At 47.9% G+C, this 25125-nt stretch overlaps 1 protein-coding gene across 1 annotated transcript in view; it reads right to left on the reverse strand.

Moving 5' to 3' along the window:
• DPF3 (double PHD fingers 3) overlaps window positions 1-25125 on the reverse strand; it is a 243247-nt gene that overhangs the window by 56206 nt on the left and 161916 nt on the right. The window contains exons 7-8 of the mRNA XM_046647021.1: window positions 18679-18816; window positions 581-709 (exon numbers count right to left, since the gene is read on the reverse strand). Coding sequence (XP_046502977.1) covers window positions 581-709; window positions 18679-18816 — 267 coding nt within the window. The remainder of the gene's footprint in view (window positions 1-580; window positions 710-18678; window positions 18817-25125) is intronic.

The raw sequence follows: 25125 nt of genomic DNA on the forward strand, positions 1-25125 counted from the left end.
AGATTAGCCCTAAGAACACCTGCCCTTTTGTCTCCTTGATCTCTCAGGGTCTCTTCTCTGTTCCATATGAGAAAATGGGATGAGTGGCCAATGGAGGTGGTGTTTATGCAGCTACTCAGGAGCCCAGGGGTCTCTGAATCCCACAATTCAAGACGTGGCTGCTCTCTCAGTATTCACGTTTCCATACTCTCCCAGGTTGCCCCAGGCACTTCCACAGAACAAACACATCTTCTAGTTATGTGCACATCACCCGATACAAGGAAGCATGTTGCCTGTGTCTCCAGGTGTTTCCACTCTATGTCACTCTTGTCCACCACAACAACACACACCCACGGAAAGGCCAGACACAAGTCAAAAACTTCTCCTTTCCCTTTTCCCTGGATTCCAGGGCATAACTGTTGATTCTTAAGACCCAAAGAAGAAAAATATCAGAATGACCTGAAAACTCCTCTCTACTCAAAATCATCACCACCATCACTTTTCCACTCCATCCTTCAGTCCCCACATGAGATGGCAGAGGAATGCAAGTGGCACAGTTCCTGGTCTACAGGCACATGATGCAAGAAGGGGCCACACTCACCAGAGCGTCCACAGTCTGCACAGGACACCAGCTCTTCAGGCCGCCCACTCTTCTTGTTCATGTTCGAGCCCCCCAAGCAGAAGTCACAGTAGTTATTAGGAATGACTGTCCCATCCGGGCCTTTCTGGGCTGTGGAAACATTTGAAAAAAAAATCCAATTTTAGGCTGAGATGAGTTTCTATCGGCCCCTTTTCTCCCACAGTGTGGCAGAATCGCTCCAAAAGGAATATGAAGTTTAGAATCCGAGGTTTTGTTACAACTAAATTGTTAAATTGGGTTGTTTTCTTTCTTTCTTTTTGTGAGGAAGATTGGTCTTGAGCTAACATCTGTACCAACCTTCCTCTATTTTATGTGGGATGCTGCCACAGCATGGCTCGATGAGCGGTGCCAGGTCCATGCCTGGGATCCGAACCCGCAAACCCCAGGCTGCCGAAGCGGAGTGCACGAACCCAACCACTATGCCACTGGGTCGGCCCCAAATTGGGCTGTTTTCTTTTTAATCCTCCTCAGTTCAACTGTCCTAATGCCTTGCAAGCCAACCAGAGTTTGGTTGATTTTTGCAATATTTCCCATCTCTGTGTTTTTATGCAAACTGTCTTGCTCCTCTGATTGCGTCTCTGGATGAGCAAAGCATCCAGAAGGCCCACTAGTCAAGTGAACTTCTCCTAGCCCCAAACAACCAGCCCTCAGGGCCAAGGTCCCAAAGAGCAGATGGCAACAAAGAGTGGTGTGACTAGAAGGAGAGAGAACAGTCAATGCCTAGGTCTTGCCCTCGGGAAAGATGCTCTCGTTTAGAAGCTAGTCCCCTGTCCCTGAAAAGGAAACCAAAGAGGCACTGGTGGGCAGTCATTTCCAGGAAGGACAGTGAAGCTGCTCTTGCGGACTCTGATGAACATCTTGGCAGGCGTCCACCCTTGTTCAGCCTCATCTCCCTGAAGTCCAGACTCGTCAGCATGGAGAGCACCCAGGACTAGTTAATCAGCAGATCCCTAGTGCCTAGAACCAGAACTGGACACTTAGCTCAGCCTCATGCCAGAGATGGGTTGAATGGTCAGTTAATGAGCATGTCTTGAAGTTTAAGACCTTCATGAGCCACCTACGCTGAAAGTCCTTATACAAAGGCAAAGAAAAATCTTGGGATATGATCTTAAAAACAAAGCCTTGAGAACACAGCACATATCCTTGAGCACTGAAATTATCCTCAGTTTCTGGGGGCTGGTTGAAAAGCCTTGGACGGGTTCCTTGCATGGGAAGAAATGCCTCCATTTCCCTCTGCGTTTTCTCCCCCTAGTGTGGACATTTCCTTGTCACATTAGCACTCCCTGTTTGTGACGAAAAAGAAAAGTCTCTCTATTATGGGATCAGCCTAAACCCCTAGGGTATCTTCCTCCTCACTGTACCCAACGTCTACCGCTATCTTTCATTAATCACCGGCTAACATTAACCAGGGTCCCGTAGGGTACAAAATTTGTAAAAGGAAGCAGGTATGTGAGCAAAAATACCATCCAGATGGTGAGTGATAAATGGATTCACCCATTTTAATATGATTCCCTCTGGCCTCTGCTTCCTCCGTACCTCTGTTTTGCCCCCAGGAACAGAAAAAGTTACCTGGGGAAGACAGAAGACAAAAGCTTACAGAATTACATTATAGAGGGTTAATCCATTTATCAATTGTTACTTGGCTTGTTTAATCAGTTTCTAAGTCATTGATTTTCATCTTCAGGGAGGCAGACAATTCTCTGCAAGAAACATGTTGGCTGTTTGGGGCAGAGAGAGGAGCTGGCCACATTCTGTGGCCCACTGAGTGGCGTTTTCTTCATCAGTCCCTGCCTCCCAAAAGCATCTGCATGTCACACAGAATGGTTTGGCAAATAATCTCCCAAAAGCAGTACATCTGCAAAACTTTTACTCTGCCTATAAAATTTTCATTGGCCAAATCCAGAAAGAAGTCCCTTTCTTCCTTCTCTCTCAATTGCCATCTTAACCACTTTCAGAACTCTCTTAAGGAAATCCAAGCATGCCAATGAAGCAAATAAACTCAGGGTTTCCTCATTAAGGGACTCTGCTGGAAACCAATCGAAAGGTGAACAGAAAGAAGTGTAGTATATTAAATTTAGGGGCTGATTTCATGATTGATATGAACTAGATATAAAATGTAGAGATGACAATCATAACTTAGCCTCCTGCGTGAAAAGTGATCAAAGCATCCCATGCATATCATCCAGTAAAACTCTCAGGAGGCCCCTTCTCATCATCTGTCTCTCTCCTGTTCTCTAGGGGCTTCCTATTATGTCAGATTTTCTCCTCTTTCAAACAATCTTTAAGCAACCAAAGAATCTGGTTTTCTCCAACGCACTGTATCCCTTGTGATTTATGAGGATGAAGAAGTAGAATATAGAGTACAAGGATGCCCAGATAATTCCTTACAGTTTTTACCACCAATAGACCCTTGGTGGAATACCCCATTGAATCAGGGACTCCGATACTGCAAGAAATAAAAAATTCAGAAATGATCTAGTAGAGCAAAGCAGACAGTGATGGAGAAACTGATCCTATATAAAAAGACCAGAGGAGCAGAATTTCATTCATCTGACGAAGAGAAGTTTCTGAGGAGACTGAATCAGAGCGGGGTCCCCACACGTATTTGTGTTGGTTGTTGGCCATAGAAAGTGCCTGGCCAAGGGAGTGAAGAGGTGATAAAAGCCCGCTTGTAGGCCCTGGTGTGTGCAGTTGTGACATGGGGGATGCGGGGGTGGGTACCATTTTAGTCTAGAATGACCCAGGATAGAAAGTGACAGTGAACAGTTACGCTTCATTTTCAGCAAAAAACCTTTTTGCTTCAGTTCCTACTCTCTCCTCACAATAGTGAGCTCAAATCTTCCTTCCATTTTGGTAAAATGGTGTGGGAAGGACTGATCCATAGGTTTTGCATCTGGTTCTCTTATACTTTTTTCCACATTTAGCATTGGTTCCTGAGTGAGAGTTCTCCCATGGAGCTCGCCCAATTCCCCAGCCAGAAATAACCAGTCAGGCCTTGGGGAGGGCACTCTGTTGACATCACTTTCATGACCCTTCCCTTGCTTCCTCATATCCCCATATCAAATGATCTACTCCTTCAGGTCAGGGACCATGCCTAACTCATCATTGTAACACCTACATGCCCTGCACACAGGAAATGGTTAAGAGCAATGTGTGGGATGAATGATTTACACAAGGATGGCGGAGATGTAAGTAGGCTGGCCAGTGACGCTCCTGGGACCTCCTCCTAGGGGCACAGAGCACTGTGTTTGCCTTCCTCATGGCAGAGTTATCTGTCGCGGTGAATATCATTCATTGCCTGGTTTATTTCCCTAGTCTTCAGAGAGAAGAGCTCGTCTATGTCCAAATGGATTGGCCAGATCCAGCCTGGTCTCATGTCTAGCTCCCAGAGTACACACGAGTGGGTGGCTGAGAGCCATAGGTAGCTGGACAAATTATACTATTCACCTTCTATGGTAGGTAAAACATCTGGTCCACAAACATACAAGCAAATTATAAGACTATGACTCATTCTTTCTTGAGAAGCGGACACCAGGTTGCTCCTACCCACTCAGCCTCCCTCTTATTCAACTGCTTTATTTTTTTTTTATTTTTTATTTTCCTTTTTCTCCCCAAACCCCCCAGTACATAGTTCTGTATTTTTAGTTGTGGGTCCTTCTAGTTGTGGCATGTGGGATGCCGCCTCAGCGTGGCCTGATGAGCAGTGTCATGTCCATGCCCAGGATCTGAACCAGCGAAACCCTGGGCCACCGAAGCAGAGCGCATGAACTTAACCACTCAGCCACGGGGCCGGCCCCGTCAACTGCTTTTTTGAAAAGAAAAAAAAGCAGACATTTATTATACTACAAAACTGTGATGGGTCTTACGCTGAATGCTTTACGAATGTTATGTCATTGATTCTCACAAAAACTTCGTAAAGTAGAGATTATTGGACAGATGAGGTAACTGAAGCCCAAAGAGATGAGAGGGGCTGGTTCCAGGCCCCAGGGACAACGTGGAGGAGGTGGGACTCACCCCAGGGTTGTCTGTGTCCCCAGACACTCTCTGCCCCTCATCACACTTTTCTGCCTCCAGGGAAGTCCAGAGGCAAACACTTTCTGGCCATACCTTGCATATAAAATACTTTATAAATCTCTTCAGAGTCAACTTGATTCACCCCATATGTTATTATGATGCCAAAGCAATAAAAATTATTGAGATTGGTCTGATAAAAGCAGAATCCCTTTGAGCTTAAATGTAATGTCCCTACCACAGTAATCCATCCTGGGTGATACTGTTTATTGTCATATACTCTGCAAAAACACTTCTCCAGAGAATTCCACAGGCTCATGAAGGAATTTTTTTCAGTAAATCTCACACCACGGCTATACCGGCCTATGGCCTGACCTAGCTGTGAGCAATTTCCTGGTACCATGTATGAGATCATTATAAAAAGAATTTTACTATAAATAGGAAGCTCACCAAGACTTGGCAAGTGGGGTTTAAATAGAGATTCTGCTTATGGGAAATTGAGTCCCGCTTTATAGAATAGGATGATGGGGAGGGCAAAGACCAAGTGGCATCTTGATGGGAGCATCCGAAATGATGGATTTTGGTCTCTGCTGATTAATGTTCACAGGCCGAGATCATATAAGAGATACAAGGAAACTGCCAAGAAAATAAAGTGAGCCTAAAGAATTTAGGAATTTACCTGGGGGAGATAACTCTAAAACGCTCAAAGAAAAAAAAAGATGGAAATCAGGAACAAAGTTCAAGAAGAAACGCAAAAATAAATAAATTACTAAGAAAGCATGGAAGGGAGCATTCAAATAAATCAAACAAAGAGAAAGGAAAAGCCAAGCCCCCAACAGTCCCACCACCACACTCAGTCAAGGGTGAACAGTCATTCTGGAAAGGTATTAGTGTGCACTGTAGGATTTTTTACTTCAATCAAGTCACGTGTCTATGGCAAACAAGGCCCCAAAGCTTCCATAGAACCACCACCCAGACAGGGCTGTCTGTCCCCCTTTCAGGCTGATCTCTGCTGTGTGTGATATGCCTGCCACTCAGGAAAAGAATGAGTAGCAGGGACAGTCCGGCCACCAGCAACAGACCCTCATCTGGTTCTGCCAAGACCAGAGCTTTGTCCTAAGTGTCTTAGGGAAACAGGAAGCAAGCCAGAAGTTTAAGCTCCTCCATGGCACATCCACAAAAGCGTGACTTCATATCCTGAGCAGACGCTCAGACCGCCTGCCAGGGCCTGGTGTGCGCAAACACACGGCCACGTGCCGTGCCCACCACCCAACCAGAGCCCCAGTCTCAGCCCAGCAGCTGTTTCTCCAGGGCCTGCTAGTTGGGGCGTGCAGCCCTTGGGGAATCTGGGGGCAGTAGGCAGAGCCCTCCAAGAGGAGACGTGCCTCTCCTCATCCCTCTCACTTGTCCCCCGACCACCCTCCACGGCTGACAGTTCCCATCCCTCCACAGGTCTGACATGTTTCCATGGTAACCAGAATCCTAGGCTCCGGCAGCCTCTGGTCTTGCCACCTGTTATTACTTCATCTCTCAAGTGTAAAGCATCCTAGCCTGGTGCCACTTGGCTGTGCAGAGCGCATCTTCAGAGGACGGAGTAAAGAAAAGGGGAGAGGAAAAGAGGGAAAGTGAAAAGGCGGCCCCAGGCTGGCCACACAGGACACCCTGGACAGGACAGGCTAGAGGAGGAAGCTTCGGAGACAGGGAGGGGGAGAGGGGAGGGCATAAGCCAACATGCCTCCCCTTCAGAATCAGCGAGCAGGCCTCAGCTGGAGGCCACCGCCACATCCTCCTACCTTCCACCAAGCCTTTAATGAGGGACGTGGGCGGGGGAGGCAGGGGAAGGCTGGGGCCGAGAAGGCAGCTGTGAAGAGATCTGTGCTGGCCCGTGTGGCGCAGAGCAAGGAGAGGGTTAAGGCGGAGAGATAAAGACCGTGGGGAAGGCTGGAGCAGGACGCAAACAGAGCCTCCAAGCCTGGATAAATGGTCTTAATTCTCAGGCTCTTGCTCACCCTCCTCCTTACGTGTTTACTCAGAAATTATCCCCAAGGCCTGACACTTTTTTCATTGCTTCCGTAGAACTGATGAAAAAAATAAATCCCACAGATCCAAGGAACAAAAATCTTGGGATTCTATTTAGGCTGCTTCTTCTCGGCCACCTAATAGCAAGTCAGGTCCCACCCCAAGGCTCCAGGAGGAAGATGAATGATGCCTTCCTTCCTCCCTGAATGGGGAAAGGCACGGGGCTCCAGGAGCCGGCACGGCCACAGACACCAGGGTCCACGCACCACATGACCTCAGTGGAGAGAACTCGCTCTTCCTCACGGGCCATTTTGCCAGCTGGCATTGAGGACGATTGAATGTATGATAAGGATGAAAGGGGGTGGCTGCTAATGCAGGAGGGTTCCAGGCAACACTGAGATTAGTCCGCCTGGAGAAGAGAAAGCTAATTTAATGTCTTCAAGTTTTCGGATGGGGTTAAATTGCCACACTCCATATCATCAAGGACAACCTGAGACAGAATGAGCTGAGATGGCAGCGCATCCTCCAAGAAAGCTGGGGACCAAGGCGGGTAAACAGAGGCAGCGTGGGGGTGGCGGGCTTCTCTGAAGAGGCCTCTGTACCTGGGAGGTTTTCCTCAGGCCCAGGGTTGTCTGAGTGCACACCTATCTAGAGGCAAGAGAATATGCTAGATGATGTCTTAAGGTCTCTTTTAGGCCTATTATTTGCGGATTATAACAGGGTGAAAGAAGAGAAAGAAGTAAAGTTTTCCAAACCCAGAGGAACTCGGCCTTTCATCCTTGTTTTATATTTGTGAACATGTCTGTTTCCCTATTAGCCATGAGCTCCCCGAGGGCAGGAGTGGGGTCTTTCATCTCTGAATCCCCAGCACCTGGCACAGTGATTGACAAAGAGCTGACAATAAATACTTAATGAAAGGATGGACAAATTCTCATAGAGGATTTTTGAAGAAAAAAAAAAATCTGCCAAGCAAAGGGAAGTCAAAGACTAGGAATTCAGTGGATATAAAGTGTCCCTTGGGTACTGAGTCACCATTCTAGGGCACTGCCAGCGTCAGTCCTGTTTATAAAAGGGGACAGAAAGAGTGAGGAGTAGAAGTAATGGGGGCCCACTGGAGAGAATAAAGCTCAGGTGGAAAAAGCCAATGGGCCTGCCTTCCTGCAAGAATGCTCTCTCTCAGGCATTTCTTCGTAAACTAAGATGGAAGGAATTAAGAACTTCCAGACTCAGCTGGCCCCAGAGTCCCTTAGACCCCACGTTCAGTTTCTCGCCAGAAGCCCTACAGCAGCCAGTGAGGAAACAGGCCCCATCTTACTATGTGTTTTGGTGGCTGTAGCATCTTTATAAACATTTTAAAATATGGTGTCAGTCATCCTACCCTTCTCTGCCCCTACCTTCTCTTCCTCCGTCTTTATGGAATACAAAACTCGCACCGTTAGACATGCATCCTGTGACTATTTACTCCTAGAAACTGTGCCATAAAAAGGGAAAACACACATCTGCTCATATCGATACTCCTTCTTGATGGACAGATTTGGTTAGAGTCGTAATTTGCCAGGAGTCTGGACACCATGTCACCAGTGCTGGGGCTAGACGGTCACATGACCCGTCAGTAATGTCCTTTGTGCTCCAGCCTTAGGCAGGCAACCCGGGGTCTGACATTGATGCTTCAGAAAAGCAAGAAAAAGACCAAGTAAAGCTGATTGCTTTTCTCAGCGCTGATTAGGGAAAGCACAAGGAGATATTTCAATTTTCCAGTGGAAGGTCATGTGGGTCAGTTCATGCCCTGGCGTAGCGACTTGTTATTGCCACCAAATGAGTCAGTTGAGAAGGAAAACGCTTAATTTGAGAGTAACTGTGTCAACAGGGCTCTGAGTGAGGGGTGTCGTTCCCCTCAGAGAATCGCAGAACATCTTGGTACTTTAGAGCCCGGTCAGGCTCGTCCGTCTAGCTTTCAGGACAGTATTATTGTGGTGTTAGAATTCAGCAAGCCTCCTTCCTCTCTAGCTCAGTCTTGTCCCCTCCACCCCTCCTCAGCAGCACCTCCACAGGACTCAGCTATTCAGCCCCATGAGTCCACAAGGGACTGGCGCTTTCTGGGTCCTTCAGACTGAAAAGCAATACTCAGGAAAAGGATGGGCATCGAGCATCAGACCTGAGGATGAGGAGAGAGTCAAGAGGCCACAGAGCTAAGGGGCAGCCCAGCCTGGGGATGAGGACCCCAACAGGGGACATTCCCAGAAAGCAAGCCAGGAGGCAGGTGCTGGGAGCCACAGAGATGTCTACCCTAGGAAGCACGGAGCCTTAGGAAAAGAACGAAAACCAAGCTTACCCCCTAGATTTAACAGTGTGATCTGATTCCTGGCCAGTTACCTGACTCCGTGCATCCAAAGCAGAAAGAATTCAAAGGAAATAGGTTGATTGAACATTGGTCTTCGAAACCCGGATTTCTCTGAGGCAGTGGTTCGCCTGGGAACTCGTTAAAAATGCAAATTCTAGGGCCCCACTCCAGACCTGCTGCATCTGAAAGTCCAGGGTGGGATCCAGCGGTCTGTGCTTTAAGGAACCCTCCAGGGGATTCTGATGCGCTCAAGCTCAAGAACCACGGCTCCAACGCGACACGTGAGAGTCATATCACATTGCGTCACATGCATTTTCTGTTGACACCGCGCTTTCTATGAATTAACATTTAATCTTCACATAACCCTATGAGGTAGATGTATTAACATTCTGCTTTTACACAGGTGATGCTTGAGGCACAAGGAAGCTAAGTAGTTTGCCTAAAGTCACATGTTAGTAGTGGCTGTGTTGGCTCTGAACCCAGGCAGTGTGGCTCTCAGCTGGCCCACTTGACACTACCGCACCGTGGGCACAGGCAACCGCACCTGCGGGGAGTCAGGCCAGAGTGGTTGGCAGACCATGGGGGTCAGGGCTGCTTGAATTTGATTGCTGTGCAAACAAATCACTTAGGGATCTCATTGAAATCCAGATTAGGATTCACGGGTCTAGGGTAGAGCTTGAGCCGTCCCAGAGTTTCAGATGCAGCAGGTCTGGAGTGGGGCTCTAGAATTTGCATTTTTAACAAGTTCCCAGGTGAACCACTGCCTTAGAGAAATCCAGCTTTCGAAGACCAATGTTCAATCAATCAATTTCCTTTTAATTCTTTCTTCTTTGGATGCACCGAGTCAGGTAACTGGCCACATTTCTTACAAGCTCCCCCACAGGGTAGCAATAGCCAACTGTCTGGGTTTGCCTGGCACTCAGGGGTTCCTAGGGCATGAGACCTTCAGTCTAAAGCTGGGAAAGTCCTGGGCAAACCTGGATGAGTCCATCACCTGAGTCCCAGGTGATGCTGATGCTGCTGACACACCCTGAGAAGCAAAAATACAGGCCCTAACGGTGAGGAGTTTGGGTTGTATTCAAGTGTGATAAAAGTGTTGAGAGTGGGATGTGGCATAATTTTATACTTCAAAAAGACCACTTTGGTTACTCCGTGTAGAATGACTACAAGAGGCAAGAATAGAGGCTGAGAGACCAGTAAAGAAGTTGCAATGATGCAAGCAAGAGCTGGCAGTGGCCAGGAGATGGAGAAGGGGAAACAGATGCAGGGTATATTTTGGAGGGTGAGCTGATATGGGTGGTGAAGGAAAATAAAGAGCCAAGAGTGAATCCCAGGATTTTCGCTTTAGGTGCAGCATTATTGTTGTTGTTTTTTTTTAAAGAATGTGATTGGAAAGAGACATAAGAGCTTAGAAAGACAGTGAGATACGGACTAAGAGAGATACAGGAAAATTATTGAATAGAGTGATGTGTGATTTTTTTGTATAGTAAAACTCATTTACAAATTAAAGTCTCAAGCAGAATGTGTAACGGGGGAGAGGCATCTATACAAGACCAAAAACAGCTGGCTAGTTTTGAAGGTGAAATGTGGCTACAACAGACTGAATTGTGCTTCCCCCCAAATTCCTAAGCTGAAGCCCTAACCCCCAAAGTGATGGTATTTGGAGATGGGGCCTTTGGGAGGTGATTAGGGTTAGATGAGGTCATGAGGGTGGGGCCCTCATGGTGGGATTAGTGCCCTTATAAGAAGAGATACCACGGGCCGGCTCCGTGGCCGAGTGGTGAAGTTCACACACTCTGCTGTGGCGGCCCAGGGTTCAGATCCTGGGCGCAGACATGGCACCGCTCATCAGGCCACGTTGAGGCAGTGTCCCACAACTAGAAGGACCTGCAACTAAGATATACAACTGTGTACAGGGGCGGTTTGGGGAGATAAAGCAGAAAAAAAAAAAAAAAGATTGGCAACAGTTGTTAGCCCAGGTGCCAATCTTTAAAAAAAAAAAAAAAGAAGAGATACCAGAGAGCTTGTTTCTCTCTCTACCCACATGCACCGAGGAAGGACCATGAGGACACAGCAAGAAGACAGACGTCTCCAACCAAAGGAGAGAGTCCTCACCAGATACCAACCCTTCTGGCACCTTTATCTCAGACTTCCAGTCTCCAGAACTGTGAGAAATAAATTCCTGCTGTTTAAGCCAACCGGTCTATGGTATTCTGTTATGGCAGCCCAAGCTGACTAAGGTAGTACCCCTTAATACACTGATTTCTTTAGAAAAGCCACTATGCAATATGATGCATTTGACCATTAGCCTATAGGTGAAAATTAAGGGACTTCAGTGGGACCATGACAAAGACCCCAGGCTGAGACTGGGATCCATCACTTGGGGTTCCAATGTCCTGACATAATTGAATGGTGTCCAACTCAAGCACAGACACATCTCTGCTTCCCACCTTGCTAACCACATGACTTGGGGCAAATTACTCAACCTCTCTGAATCTCAGTTTCCTCATCTGGAAAATAAGAGTGATAGTATGTGCCCAGGGATCTGTGAACATTACATGGGGTGATGCATATAAAGTACCCGGCACCTCTTTCCTCTCCTAGATGCAGAATAATTTTATTTCTGATAATGCAGGAAAAAATCAAAAGCTTAAATAAGAGAACTTCCCCAAGAAGTGACAACAAGACTAGAGAATTCATATTCACACTCCGCGTCCACAAGCACATCACTTGGTCTCTACATGCGCTGGTGTGCTCTAGGGAATAAAGCACACACCTTATAGCATTGTTGAGAGGATAAATGAGATAAATGCAGCTCGCTTAGCACAGTGTCTGACACATTCAAAGAATATCAGCAAGTATCATTGCCATCGTCATTGCTCAGGACATGGAACTCTTCAATTCTGAACATTCTAGGTAATTAGGCCAGAAATAAAAGAGGCTCACAGAAAGCCAAGGGGCAGCTGTGTGCCCAATCCTGGGACAGTAAATACAGGGACGCCACACTTGGCTAGATTCTGCTCCACAGCTTCCTCCGGTTGGGTTTCGGGCATCCACCTTATTTCCCCAATCAAAGCAGAGGTTCTCCTAGAGCTGAGGTCACATGTTAGGCCTTTTTGGAGGCCCAGTTACACTTAGCCCCATAAGTGGGCACGTGCACAGTAAGTTCTCAACAAACACTCAGGTTTAGCCTGTGTAGGAGGATTGGTGTCCCATATCTAAGATTTAGCAAAAGATGTACCAGGGCCAGTTCAGGCTCTGATAGTTATGCCTGATGCCACTGAGAGCCCCAGAAGCAGTTAGCTTCCCAGGATCGCATGGCCACAGATGGACCATGACTCAGATCAGCCATCTGTGGTCACAGACATGCTCTGTTGGTCCAAATGGCACGGAGATGGGATATCAGCACTCACAATGTGCAGGCATGGTGCCAAACGCCCACATCACCCCCTTGAAGACCCAAGGCCAGCCCAGGAGGTCAGTTTGATTGTTCTCACTGTTGTACAGATGAGGCAACGAAGGAGCAGAGAAGTGTGAGTGGCCCACATTTACACAGATAGAAGATGGCAGAGTGGCAGAGTCATGATACCCACCCTGGCCTGGCCAATCCCACTGCTGTTCTCTCAGCCACTAGGTCAAGAGTGTAGATGACCCACAGGACTGGGAGATTAACTCCACGTCCACCTTCAAGGCCAGAGCAAGCCCTCTGGTTCTTCTATGCTTTGCGATCTATAAACTTTATTTAAATAATAATTCATCTAAAGAACACCTGTTGTTCGTTGCCAAATTTGCTCTCACTTTTACTGACGGAGCCCTGTCTCTGAATTTTCCCCTCTCTCCCCTGTCACAAAGCCTGAATTTCCTGCGTCAAGGTTGGGTAAGTGGCGGGTTGTGTGGGCTTTATGGCTTTCCAGGCGCCTTTCAGAGTAATCCAAATTCTTAAGCTTGTGTCAGAGGTAATTTTCACTCTCTCTCTTAAAGCTGTATCCGATGCCCCTGGGCCGTATGTTAGAGGACAGGGATGTCAGAAGATGAACATCTGTTAGATCTTTCCCATCAGTGTGGCAATGACATCATATGCTTCTTTTAGATAATTTGCACATTATCAGACTAATTTTCAGATTATCTAATCAGCCGACATTACCCTTAATCAACTCGGCTCTCCTCTTTCAGTTCTGCAGAGTACAGCATGCCCTCCAGAGGTGCGCTCAGTGGGCCTTTTCTTCTCTGATAGACACTGAAAGCTTAGGTACCAGGTACACCCTATTATACAGAAGACTGAGACCTCCTGGGACCTAGGACACCCCTACTTCCTGCCATGGACCTAAGAAAGAGGCTTGAAATAAATTTTATTGACCTGTATTTTAAAAGACATTTCTGTCTTAGGAGCTCCAAGTATGCTATAGAAAGCATTTTATACTCACTTATGCTGTTAAATAAAAGAGATATACCATATCACAATTAATAATATGCCAAACAGATTTCTCTATAAATCATTAGTTCTTGCCTTCCAGTAATTGCTGCTGTGGCTCTCCGTGTCCTAGAGGATGACGACCACACAGCCTGGCACAGAAGACGCTCCCAATGTGGCCCTGCCTACATTTCCACCATTCTTCCAATACTGTCAGGTCCAACTACTGCCAACTGTTGGAATGCACCGTGCTATTTCCTACTGCCCTGCCTCTGTACATAGTCACCTCTACCCGGGAAGCCCTCCCCCTCCCCCGGGAAATCCCTCCTCATTCTTCAAGGGCTAACTCGCACATCACCTCCTCAGTGAAGCCTTTGCAAATCCCCTAATGCAGTGGTTCTCAAGCTTTCGTGAGCCCCAATGCCCTGGAGGGCCTCTTAAAACACGCATTGCTGGTCCCCACCCTCGCACGCTGTTTCAGGAGGTCTGGGGGAGCCAAGAATATGCATTTCCAACAAGTTCCCAGGTGATGCTGATGCCACACTTAGAACACCACTGCCCTACAGAGTGAAAGTGTGCGGTGCCCTTGAGTCCTGCGCTCTCTCGCCATTGCATGCACAGACGATTGCACGCTCCCATTCAAGAGCGTGAGTTCCTCAAAGGCAGGGGCCAAGACAGCATTCAGTACATGGCTACCAAACCGACGGATGGATGGACAAATGGACAGATGAATGGATTAGACTGAAATTATTTTATTTTATTTTTTTAAGGTATATTTTTTGGTGAGGAAGGTTGGCCCTGTTGCCAATCGTCCTCTTTTTTCTTTTTTTTCTCCCCAAAGCCCCAGTACATAGCTGTATATCCCAGTTGTAAGTCATTCTAGTTCCTACATGTGGGACACTGCCACAGTGTAATTTGATGAGTGGTGCATAGGTCCTTGCCTAGGATCCAAACCGGCAAACCCCAGGCCACCAAAGCAGTGCTCGTGATCGTAACCACTTAGCCACAGGGCCGGTCCCAAGACTGAATTTATTTACATAGCTTTTCCATCCAAGTCCAGGACCTCCTAAATGCCCACACCCGCTCTAACCCCCAAAAAAGGACCTTGAAAATTTCATCTATAATAGATTCCCACTGTGTAGGGAAGGTAAAAAGAAATTCAGGAAGAGTTTTGAAATTGTGAGCCTGTGTCAAAGGAGTTTTGAATTCTAATCTGGTGCTCTTTCTGCTGGCCCCCGGCCCCACTGGGGCTGTTTATCAAGGTGGCATTTAAGGAGTCACAACGGAATGCTTCTGAGTGGCACCTCTCAGAGTGCTAACCTCCCACCCTCCTTTCACACACACACACACACACGCACGCATGCACGGTGGCTTCATTTGTAGAAGGTAGATGAAGATGGTAAGAGAAACAGTGAAAGGAAGAAGAATCCAGCCTCACCCAGGGAGGGGAAGGGCAGCAGCTCTCGGGGGAAGACCCTTATCTCCCAGGGGACAGTGTGTGAGCTCCAAGCAGCCCTGGGCTGCCTGTATTTGAGGCAGCGAGGCAGAGGAAGGAGACAAGCCTTGAGAAGAGACAAGAAGCGTATACTCCGGAGAACATGAGAGACAGAAGAGGAACAAAGGCCAGAGAACATCAGCGGGGAGGGGCAGGAGGACAGGAGGGATGGCAGTCAATTGCTGAGCTGGCAGCGCAGGCAGCTTGGGGCTGGGGGGAGGTCAGCGCCAGCTCCGGCACTCCGCTCTGCCCTTTCAGCAGCAGCAGACGCAGGGAGAAGCAATGGGAGACACAGCTGGGGGGATGCAGCAAGCGACAGCAGGAGGACCAAAGTCAAAAGGTCTCTACCACTGCAGGTGGTGCAAACGCAGACGCCCGTGGCCCTGAAAACTCCTGAGTCTGTAGGGCTGTGTTCCCGATAGGCCTGTTTCACAAGCAGCGTGGGTCACCCAGCGGCTCTGCTGAAGAGGGAAAAGTCAGCATTCCCTCTCCACGGGCGTCCAGACCTTTTCCTGGGGGAGCTGTAGATTAGCCTCTTGGATTAAGCTTCCCTGCCCCCCTCCCCCACTCTAGAAGCCCTGCCAAGGGATGATCATGAAGCTGAGACCTCAGGATGCTGCAGAGCTGTCACATTCAATTCACCACGCAGCCCCAGTGGCATTTAGGGGCAGGATGGATGGGAGCCCCCCCACCCCCACCTCAAACAGTGGGAGCAGCTAATGACTGGGTATTAATGATGCTGGCAATTAGCGCTCAGGAGAAAATGGTTGGGGGCTGCTCACCAGGGGAATGTGGGAGGGAACAGAGCACATGTTCGGAGCAGCAAGCAGATCGGCGGCAGTGTGCGGTGCAGAGAACCTGGGAAGAGCCACCATCTCTTGGATGTGTCCAGAGAAATTGGGGAAGAGAGAAAGGACAGCTTCCGCAGACACTGAGGACCTGTCTGCTGCACCCTCCCTGCTAGCAAAATTGGGGTTAATCACAGAGTTCTCAGAGGTGTTGTGAGGAGATGTCATTTGGGAGGGTTCTGGAACCTTCCTTGTGTGAGGAAGTCCTAGACAAGCCTAGGTACAGCTATTCTTTTCTATGTGGTTTAAAACCCTTGGGTAGTCAGAGGATCCTTTTAAAGAACCTAATTTCTCATTAGCAGAGCGAGAAGGAGAAGATGGGTAGAGAGGGGTTGGGGCGAGTGGGCTCCCTGACAAACCCAGAGAGAGAAAAGAGCTGACACCAGGAGATTTCTTAGGGATATGTCTCCGTGTAGGAGGAGGCAAAACACAGCTTCTTTGCTAAGCAAGGCCATCCGGCCTCAAGGTGAGGACATAAGGAGACAGAAGACACCGACCCATGAGAGTGCGTGAGGACAGAGAAGACTATGCCAGTGCGCATCTCGGAAGTCAACAGCTAGCTGGAAGGAGACCTCAGCAATAGCTAAGGAGAGACTGCCTTGACCCACTTAGGGTCCGCAGTGTACCTGGGGAGCCACATGGAACCCTCCTCTGCTGTTGCCATCACTGTGCACACACACAAAAGAGATCCAGACAAAAGAGCAACTTTCTAAACCCTATAGCATGAGTAGAGCACCTACATAGACAGGAACAGAATGGCCTGGCATTTGAGAAGAGATAGAAAGGCTAAGCCAGCTCTGGGGGAGTGAGAAATAGTACCAAGCTAATAAATACTTCAGAGAGAGCAACCATCGCTGGTAAATACTTTCCGGAGAGCAACCCAAATTAAAGGAGATCATTCTCAGCCTCCTTGAGGTGGGAGACAATAGCTACACCTTGGCCACTAGGGTCAGAGAAGGCGTAAGAGGACAGACAGGGAAATGCAAATGCCAGCTGCGTCAGTGCAGGTCAATGTATTTTCCCTCCTGGAAGACGGGATGAAGGGACCAAGGAAATCTCTCCCCAGAGTGAAGACAGAGACCTCAGCATCATAGCTACTCAGGAGCTGGCAAGGGAAGGTGGGCAAAGCTCTGTCAGACACTCCAGCCCTGCTTTTCAGGTTCTGTCCAGACGACAACAGTAAGTAAGAAAATAAGATTCTGCCACACGAAAGGCTTGAACCCTGAAGGTAAATAAGAATTAAAGAAGGTGCTATGGGCTGAACTGTGCCTCGGTACCTCAGAATGTGACTGTATTTAGAGAGGGGCCCTTTAGAGAGGTGATGAAAGAGAAAAAGCTACAATGAGACCATTAGGATGGACTCTAATCCAGTCTTGCTGGGTCTCTATAAGAACGGGAAATTTGGACACATAAAGAGACAGCAGGGGTGCACGTGCACAGATGGACAATCACGGAAAGGGGCAGCAAGAGGGCGGCCAGCCACGGCTGAGGAGAGGGTCCTCGGAGGAATCTTACCCTGCCAGCACATTGATCTGGGTCTTCCAGCCTCCAGAACTGTGAGAAAATAAAGTTCTTTTCTTTAAGCCACCCAGTCTTTGGTGTTTTGTCATGGCACCCTGAGCAGACTATTACAGAAGGCAATGAGACAGGGGGAACGTGGGGTGGGGGCTGGGGAGACACATACCAATCTAAAGACAGGTCTTGGCTAAGGTGTGTTAATCATTTCAAACATTTGGTGCCAGTGGCCAATCAACATCAGTTGACCAAGTGGATTGACTGAAATGCACAGGAGTCATCCCCAAATCCTAGAGTCTGAATTTTTTTTTTGAGGAAGATTAGTCCTGAGCTAACATCCATGCCCATCTTCCTCTAGTTTACACGTGGGACACCTACCACAGCATGGCTTGCCAAGTGGTGCCATGTCTGCACCCAGGATCCGAACCGGCGAACCCCAGGCCACTGAAGCGGAACGTGCACACTTAACCGCTGTGCCACCAGGCCGGCCCCTAGAGTCTGAATATTTTTAGAGGTCTGATTCCCTTTAATTACATTGAATTGTTGAATTTAAGAACACCTACCACCAAATCTTGTGAAGAAAATAAAAGACATGTGGCATGCCCACAATTATCCCTCACCTAACAATCTAGAATGCCCCACATCTTGAAGCAAGCCCAGAAGATCCCATTGTCCCATCCCATTCTGAGTTTACTATAGGCCCAGAAACTATAAGGAATGTTATAGAGGGAAGTCAAGTGGTGAATGTTCAGCCCTTTTTGACTCCTTCATTCATGTCTGGAAGTTGAGGAAGGAAAGAAAGAATAGAAATGGAAACACAAATCTTCAGGATTGTTCTGGGTCTTCGAGCCCAACATCCCAAATGACAAGCACTTAGGTCATGTTTGTTGACTGAGTGCTTGAGCAAAAAGCATAGAGGCTCCAGGGCAGCATTTCTAAGGCAGGAGAGCCCTGTACCAAAATCGTGACCTTTGTAGCAGCTGAGACAATAGATCAAGAATATTCTATGTCTCCTGGCAGACATGGAGGCATTTGGAATGTCTGTCTGAATTGACACACCCAAAGGCTACGCCTAACTCAGGTTAGCAGCTGCAAATATGGACCTTTTGGAGCTGAGGGAAAAGAGGAACAGATCTGGTGTTTGACAATGGCCACATAAGAAAGTTTTCCTTGTACCATAACACCTTACTTCCTCTGCGAGCAGAGCTAGGTGTACCATCCCTGCCCAGCTCACTCTAAGCCTGCGGCTCAGCTGACCCACAGGGGCAGCTGGGCCTGGGCTGAAAGAGGCAACTTAACCACAGGACACTGAGACCAACCAATGGTCGCCACTGGAAGATGCCAGAGGTGAAAAGAGCAAGGCTCCACAGCCCTGCCCACCCACTTCATCGCTGCCCAACCCGACACCTGGGAACTCACGTCTGTGGTTCTCGTTTCTGTGGTTGGGTGGGGACCGGGTCTCCTGGTCTTGGGCTTCATCCCCCTCCTCGCTGGCCAGGTGAGTGTGAGCGTAGTGGTAGCTGAGTCCCGGCCGGTTCTTGTAGCGCTTGCCGCAGACTAGAGAGGAAAAGAGGAAAGGAGAGGGAAACCACAAATGTCAGCAATCTCTGCGGCCACTGCCATCATTCTCCCAGCCAGGGACACCCAGCCATCCACCCCAGAGTTGGGTTTCCCTTTAAAAGAGTTTCCCACCTCCAACACTCATTACACCCTGGACAGAACCATCACCACTATAATAATGGGCCCAGGTAAAGAAAACCATGAGTGGAGGATGGAAGTTGAGCTGTGTAAGAGCTCCATCATTTCCTAGCTGTGAGACCCTGGGCAAGTCAGTTGTCCTCTCTGTGCCTCAGTTTCTTCAGAGGGAAAATGGGAATAATGATAGTACTTACCTAGGATTGTTGTGATGAGTTAATTTCTGTGCAAAGCATTAGAACAGTGCCAGGCATTTGGTAAGGATGATGATTATTATACCTTTGAAGTCAAAGGGCACTGGGAGTGTATCCAGTCCAACACCATATGGCACAGATGAGGTAAGCGAGGCCCAGCAAGGCTAAGTGATTTGCCTGGAAACACACAGCTAGTTGTGGCAGAGCCACTAGAACCCAGGTCTCCTGGTTTCCTGGGAGGTGCCTCTCCCACTACCCGGTGGTTGACTCTGAAGTAGAAAAGCTTGATATGGAGAATAGTTTCAATGTATCACCCAGTGATCTGGTGCCAGAAAACACGTTCCACTTCCACTATGGAACCCTGAAGCTGAGGCATCCTTGGTAGGTGTGGGGAACAACAGCTGCGCCCCTGATGCCTCAGGCAGCCTCTCAGACCCCAAATCTCTAAAACTGTGTCCTTGCAAGCACCACTTCTCAAATAGACAGTGTGAGACAAGGGCAATAAGCAACATAAATATGGCTTCCTGGAAGAAGAAAAGGGGCCAAGAAATACGGCCAAGAAGAAGAAAAGGGGCAGGTCCATGAGTTGGCTGCTCCGTACCTGGGAAGCAGAAGCCTAGCTAAATGGCTTAAGACCAGACCACCACTCCCACTCTCCCTCGACACAAAGCCCATATCTCAGCCCCTAGAGGGATGGCACTGCTGGTAGCAGAAACCTCGAGGGTCTTCAGGCGAAATCCTATGCCAACCCTCTCATCTTGACCCTCGTCTCGCCAGCAGGTAAACCCCACGTGGTCTGCTGGAGAATCTGAGATTAGCAGCTCTAAGAGACTTTCCCTTCACACGACTGGGTTATACCAGTAAGCACAAATGCTTCACAAGGTAGAGAGAACACAGACTTCATCATCAGACCTGGGTTCAAATCCCAGTTCCGGGTGCCAAAGTTGACTGGCTGTCTGACCTCAATCATATGGTGAAAAGCTGTTTTCCAGCCATCTTACCCAATTCCCTTATAATTTCTGGTAGCATTTCTTTTCTTACTAGATTCTCTTAGGTCTTTTAGGTATTGCAACAATCTATTGGCAAAAAAATAGATTATGTCAACTCTTCTGTCCCATATTTATACAAACTATTTTCTCTTTTTAGCTGAATTTGATTTTAAGAATCACCAAGACAATATTTAAAAATAGCAAAAGCATGCTTTTCCTATTTTAATGAAATTGGATTGTGTTTCACTGTTTAGAATCATAGATGTGGCTAATTTTTAGTCTCCATCAAATTTAAGCCGTTCCTCTTACTCATGTTCTAGAGTTTTACTACAGGAGAATTTTCTCGGCCGCCCTTGCAGCATCTACTAATACATGACTCTTCTTTGGTTTGTTGATATAGTGAATTATGTTGCTTTCTCCTGATGTTTCCTATCATTGAACCATTCTTGCATTCCTAGACTACACTCCATTTGGTCAGAATGCTCTATCCTTTGATCCACATTCTATTTGCTAATATTGCATTTTGTATCCATACTCAGGCTTGAGAAAGATCTGTAATTTTTGGCCTTTTATCACACTTCGATTTTATGGTTATGTTGACTTCCAAAAATGAATTGAAAAGTTTTGCTGTGTGAAATTGGACAAAGACACAAAATTTCTCTGTGCTTTTTTTCTTATCTGAAAATGATGCTAGTACCACCTGCCTTGCAGGATGGTTACAGGGATTATAAATGATATTTGCAAAGTATCTCATCCAGACCCAGCACATGATGGATGTTCAAAAAATGGTAATGAGGGACAAGGGGCTTCAGTTGGGTCCACCACATCTTCAGTGCTGGGCCCTCCTAAAATGGGGACTTGGACCCTTACCTCATACTACAGAGTCTGGCAATTGTTTGGACTTTCTTAATAAGGTGAAAATCTGAAATTCAAGTTGGTGACCTAGTGACTATAAATTCAAGTCCTAAAATTAGCTACTTAGATTTTCTTTCTCTGTTTCTCTGTCTCTCTCCCACCCCTCTCTCTCCCTCCCTCTCTATGTTGTAAATATTGCAAAAAAATACAATGGCACTACACATCTCAATTCCATTTGACTCAGGAAGTAGGACCTAAAGAGGCCCCTGAGGGACATTCTGGGCCTGCTTGTGGCTTTTTCTATTTAACCTTTCAAATGATCTGAAGTTAATAAACAGCAAATTATGGGGTCATTGGATATAAATCCACTTAGTCACCAAGCATACTATTGGTGAGGAATACGTTTATTAAGAATAAGAATGACAATATCAGTATTCGCATGAGGAGGCCTCAGCTGTCTCTGCATATCTCCCACTGCAAACTCCACAGCATTTCATTGGTGCCACTTTGTTATGTCAATTATCACTGTCTTCCTTAAACACAGAATTTCAGGATCTTAAGAGTCATTTCATCTATCTATCAAGATGTTTGATTCCCACTAATACTCTAGATTCCTGACCTGGACAACTCCACTGATGGGGAGCTCACTACCTCTCAGAGTAGGTGCTTCCTCTTTGCACTCCTTGACTTACAGTTATGTCCACACTGGAGGATCTCTCTAAAGGGCAGTTTCATATCAACTTCATCTTGATATCAACAACTGCATTTTGTATGTTTCTATGCACATATTACAGCTTCAAAACATGTTTATTGACTAGCTGATGAATGAACACAGAAACGCTTTGTGAGAAAGCCAGGAGATGGGGGAGGGGGGAAGTAGGTAGACTCTGATCCATCTATCCAGATTAACCTCAAGCTAATAGTTCTTAAAACCTAAAAACCAAACCCAAGCAAAAGGCTTCCCTTATCTCCTTCCCCAACACCATAGAGAATAATTCTTTTTAGAGCAAATCCTTTTGCTAGAAGAGAGATTCTCGGAGAGGAGGCCCCAGACAGGCACCATCAGCATCCCCTGGGAACCTGTTAGAGATGCAAAGTCTTGGGCTCCACCCCAGACCTAGGGACTCAGAAACTCTGCAGTGGGCCCAGCAATCTGTGTTTTAACCAGCCCTTCAGGTGATGTTGATGCACACTACAGGTAGAAGATTGAATATATTCAGCCTTGACTCGGCCCACCCTGCATGCACCTGCCCTCTTGGATGGATGGACATGCAGGTGGGGGCAGAGGGAGGCATCCCTGAGACCTGTGTTTGGTTATTGAAGAACATGGAGGTCCTGGAAGCCAGACCTCTTTACCACGGCCCCTATACACAGAACTCTCCAGTGGAGCTTCATTTTTACCACCTGCCTAGACCATGTCATTCCTTCATTACCAGGTCTTCAAGAAAATGTTTAGTAAACACCTAATACATGCCCAGCCCTTGGCACCAGAGGACACAGATAAATGGGGCCCACTTCCCTCCCTGAAGCAGTTCACAGTCTAGCAGAGGAGACACGCCAACAAGCAAGGGGGGGAGAGGGGATAAATGCACCAGTGTGAGCACGTGCCCAGCGAAGAGGAGGGGCTGGCACTCCGGCCTGGGTGTATGGGGACAGCTTCCAGGAGGAGGCGGGATGAGCTGCTGCTGGTGAGACGAACAGGACCTCACCAGGCAGACAAAGGAGGCGAGGGCATTCAGGCATCAAAGCACTCTCTACCCAGCACCTTTAGGGCACTGCGGGGAATTGTATCCTGAGGACCAACGTGATCAGATTTACATTCTAGAAATACCGCTTAAGACTGGAGTGCAGAAGATGGATTTGAAGGTGGCAAGAGGCCATTTTCATTTTCTATGTACGAAACAATGAGGACTTCAGAATAGGAGAGGAAGGATGGGGTGGGAGAGGGGTTAAAGAGAGAGACTCTGGTGGAAAGGAGTGGGTATAAGCAGCAAAGAGGAACCTAGAAAGACTAACACTAAACGGCTTTCCTGGCTATCCAGTCCCGTCCACCACCCCAGCCGCACTCAATGCCACGTTTCGCCCTCTTCTCAGCCCTCCTGCCCACTGGCCTTTTCATCTCATAAACACTTTTTTTTTTTCTTTTTGCTAAGGAAGATTCACCCAGAACTAACATCTATTGCCAATCTTCCTCTTTTTGTATGTGAGCCACCACAACATCATGGCCACTGACAGACAAGTGGTGTAGGTCCACGCCCAGAAACTGAACCTGGGACGCCCAAGCAGAGCACACGAAACTTAACCAATAGGACACGGGGCTGGCCTTTATAAACATTTTGCTTTCCACCACAGAGCCTTTGCACACGCTCTTTCCTCTGCTTAGAATGTCCCACAGCCCTAATTTGCCTGATCAATGCTTCATCACCCTTCAGATCTCAGTTCAAATATCCTTCCCAAGGGAAGTCTTTTCAATCAAAATGAGGACCCCGCTTTATTCCCTTCTGAGGACTAATCACGTATGAACATGTATCTTTCCCACTAGCAGCAAGCGTGGCAGGCTCTGTGCATTTGCACACTGCTGCATCCCAAGTGACAAGCGCTGGGCCTGGCTCGTGGCCAGCACTCAATATCAGCTAAGGGAAGCGATGAAATGACCCAGGTTTCTGACTCGGGCAACTGGGTAGAAGGATGTAGAGGGAAAACCAGATTTAAGGAAGGAAGAGAAGGAATTCAGTCTGGGGTTGGCTCACACATCTGGAGCCTGGGGAAGACGAGGATTCTGGAGTTGGCAGGGTGGCAAGGGAAGCATTGGACACTGAGAGAAGCAGCAGGAGAAACTGTGGGGAGAGAGAAGAAAGGCGTGCACGTAGGATAGGACTCAGAAAACACCAGTATCTTAAGAGCCTGGTGGAAGAAGGAAAACCGATTTTTTAAGTTTGTTAAGAAAGACTCACACAGGAGTGAGCAACACAAGCCAAGGGAGTAGGGTTTCCAGATGACAGTGCAATGACACCCCCCACCACGGCCACTGCTAACAGCTGCTGAGTGTGTCCCATGGGCCAGGCCTGTTCTGGTGCTTCCAGTAAACTTACTCACAGCAACCCGCATCCCCATGTTACAGATGAGTCGATGTGGGCACAGAGCAGAGCCAGGACATGTCAGATGCCTAAGAAGGGTCAAGAAGGACGCAGACTGAGAAGAGACCAGTGGATTTGGCAATTAGGATGTCATCTTGGTGAGAAGGAAATGTACAAGCTCGTGGAGGACGAGACGAGACTGCAGGGAGCTGGGAGGCTCCTGGAAATGAGGAAGTGGTGATGGGGCTATTCCCTCCAACACAGCTGCGGAAGGAGGAAAGAGCGAGGCTGGTGGGCAGAGAAGACTGCGGGCTTAGGGAGGCTGAGTGAGGCTCGTTCTTTACAGGGTTGATCCTTGAGCAGGCTCACCAGCTAAGCAGGAGGCAGGCGGGGGGCGGGGTTGAAAGGCAGGGTTAGGAGCGACTGGAGGTAAGGCAGCAAGATGCCTGACCCCAAAGCAAAGCTGCGGCCCCAGTCCCAGTGCTTCCAATGACTTCATCCTAGGGACAGGAGATTTATTTTGGTTGAATTGCATCCAGATCAGACTGCTACATTTAGACGAAAAGAAATGCCTTGGAAATCCTGCTCTGAGCGGCTGGAAGAGAAGGAAAATCCAGCGACGTTTCACCTTGTGTATTTCATGAGCTCTCCCTGCCACTTTGAACATTTATGGGCCAGCTCCACAGGTGTGTGACCTGTGCATTCACACAGGGTCTCGTGCTCAGAAGGGCCCCACACTTGGTTTAACTCTTTGCTGTCGCCATCTTGAAATTCTCACTATTCATTGAACAAAGGACCCTCATTTTCATCTTGCACTGGGCCCCATAAATTACGCAGCCGGTTCTGAAAACTATTGGGCTAGGGGCGGAAATCTGGGACCAAGTTAGTCCAAACAGCCAACCTGATAGCATAAGAGCCACCACAGTGGACACGGGACCAAGTCAGCCTTTCAGTCAGGAGTAAAATTCCCCTCTGAGGTAACCTTGGAAGTCTGACTATGGCCATAAACCACTCAGTAGTGGTCATTTCAGTGCCACCAACTGCTCCAGCCCTGCT

The sequence above is a fragment of the Equus quagga genome, chromosome 20, assembly GCF_021613505.1.
Source record: "Equus quagga isolate Etosha38 chromosome 20, UCLA_HA_Equagga_1.0, whole genome shotgun sequence".
NCBI classification, from domain to species: Eukaryota; Metazoa; Chordata; class Mammalia; order Perissodactyla; family Equidae; genus Equus; species Equus quagga.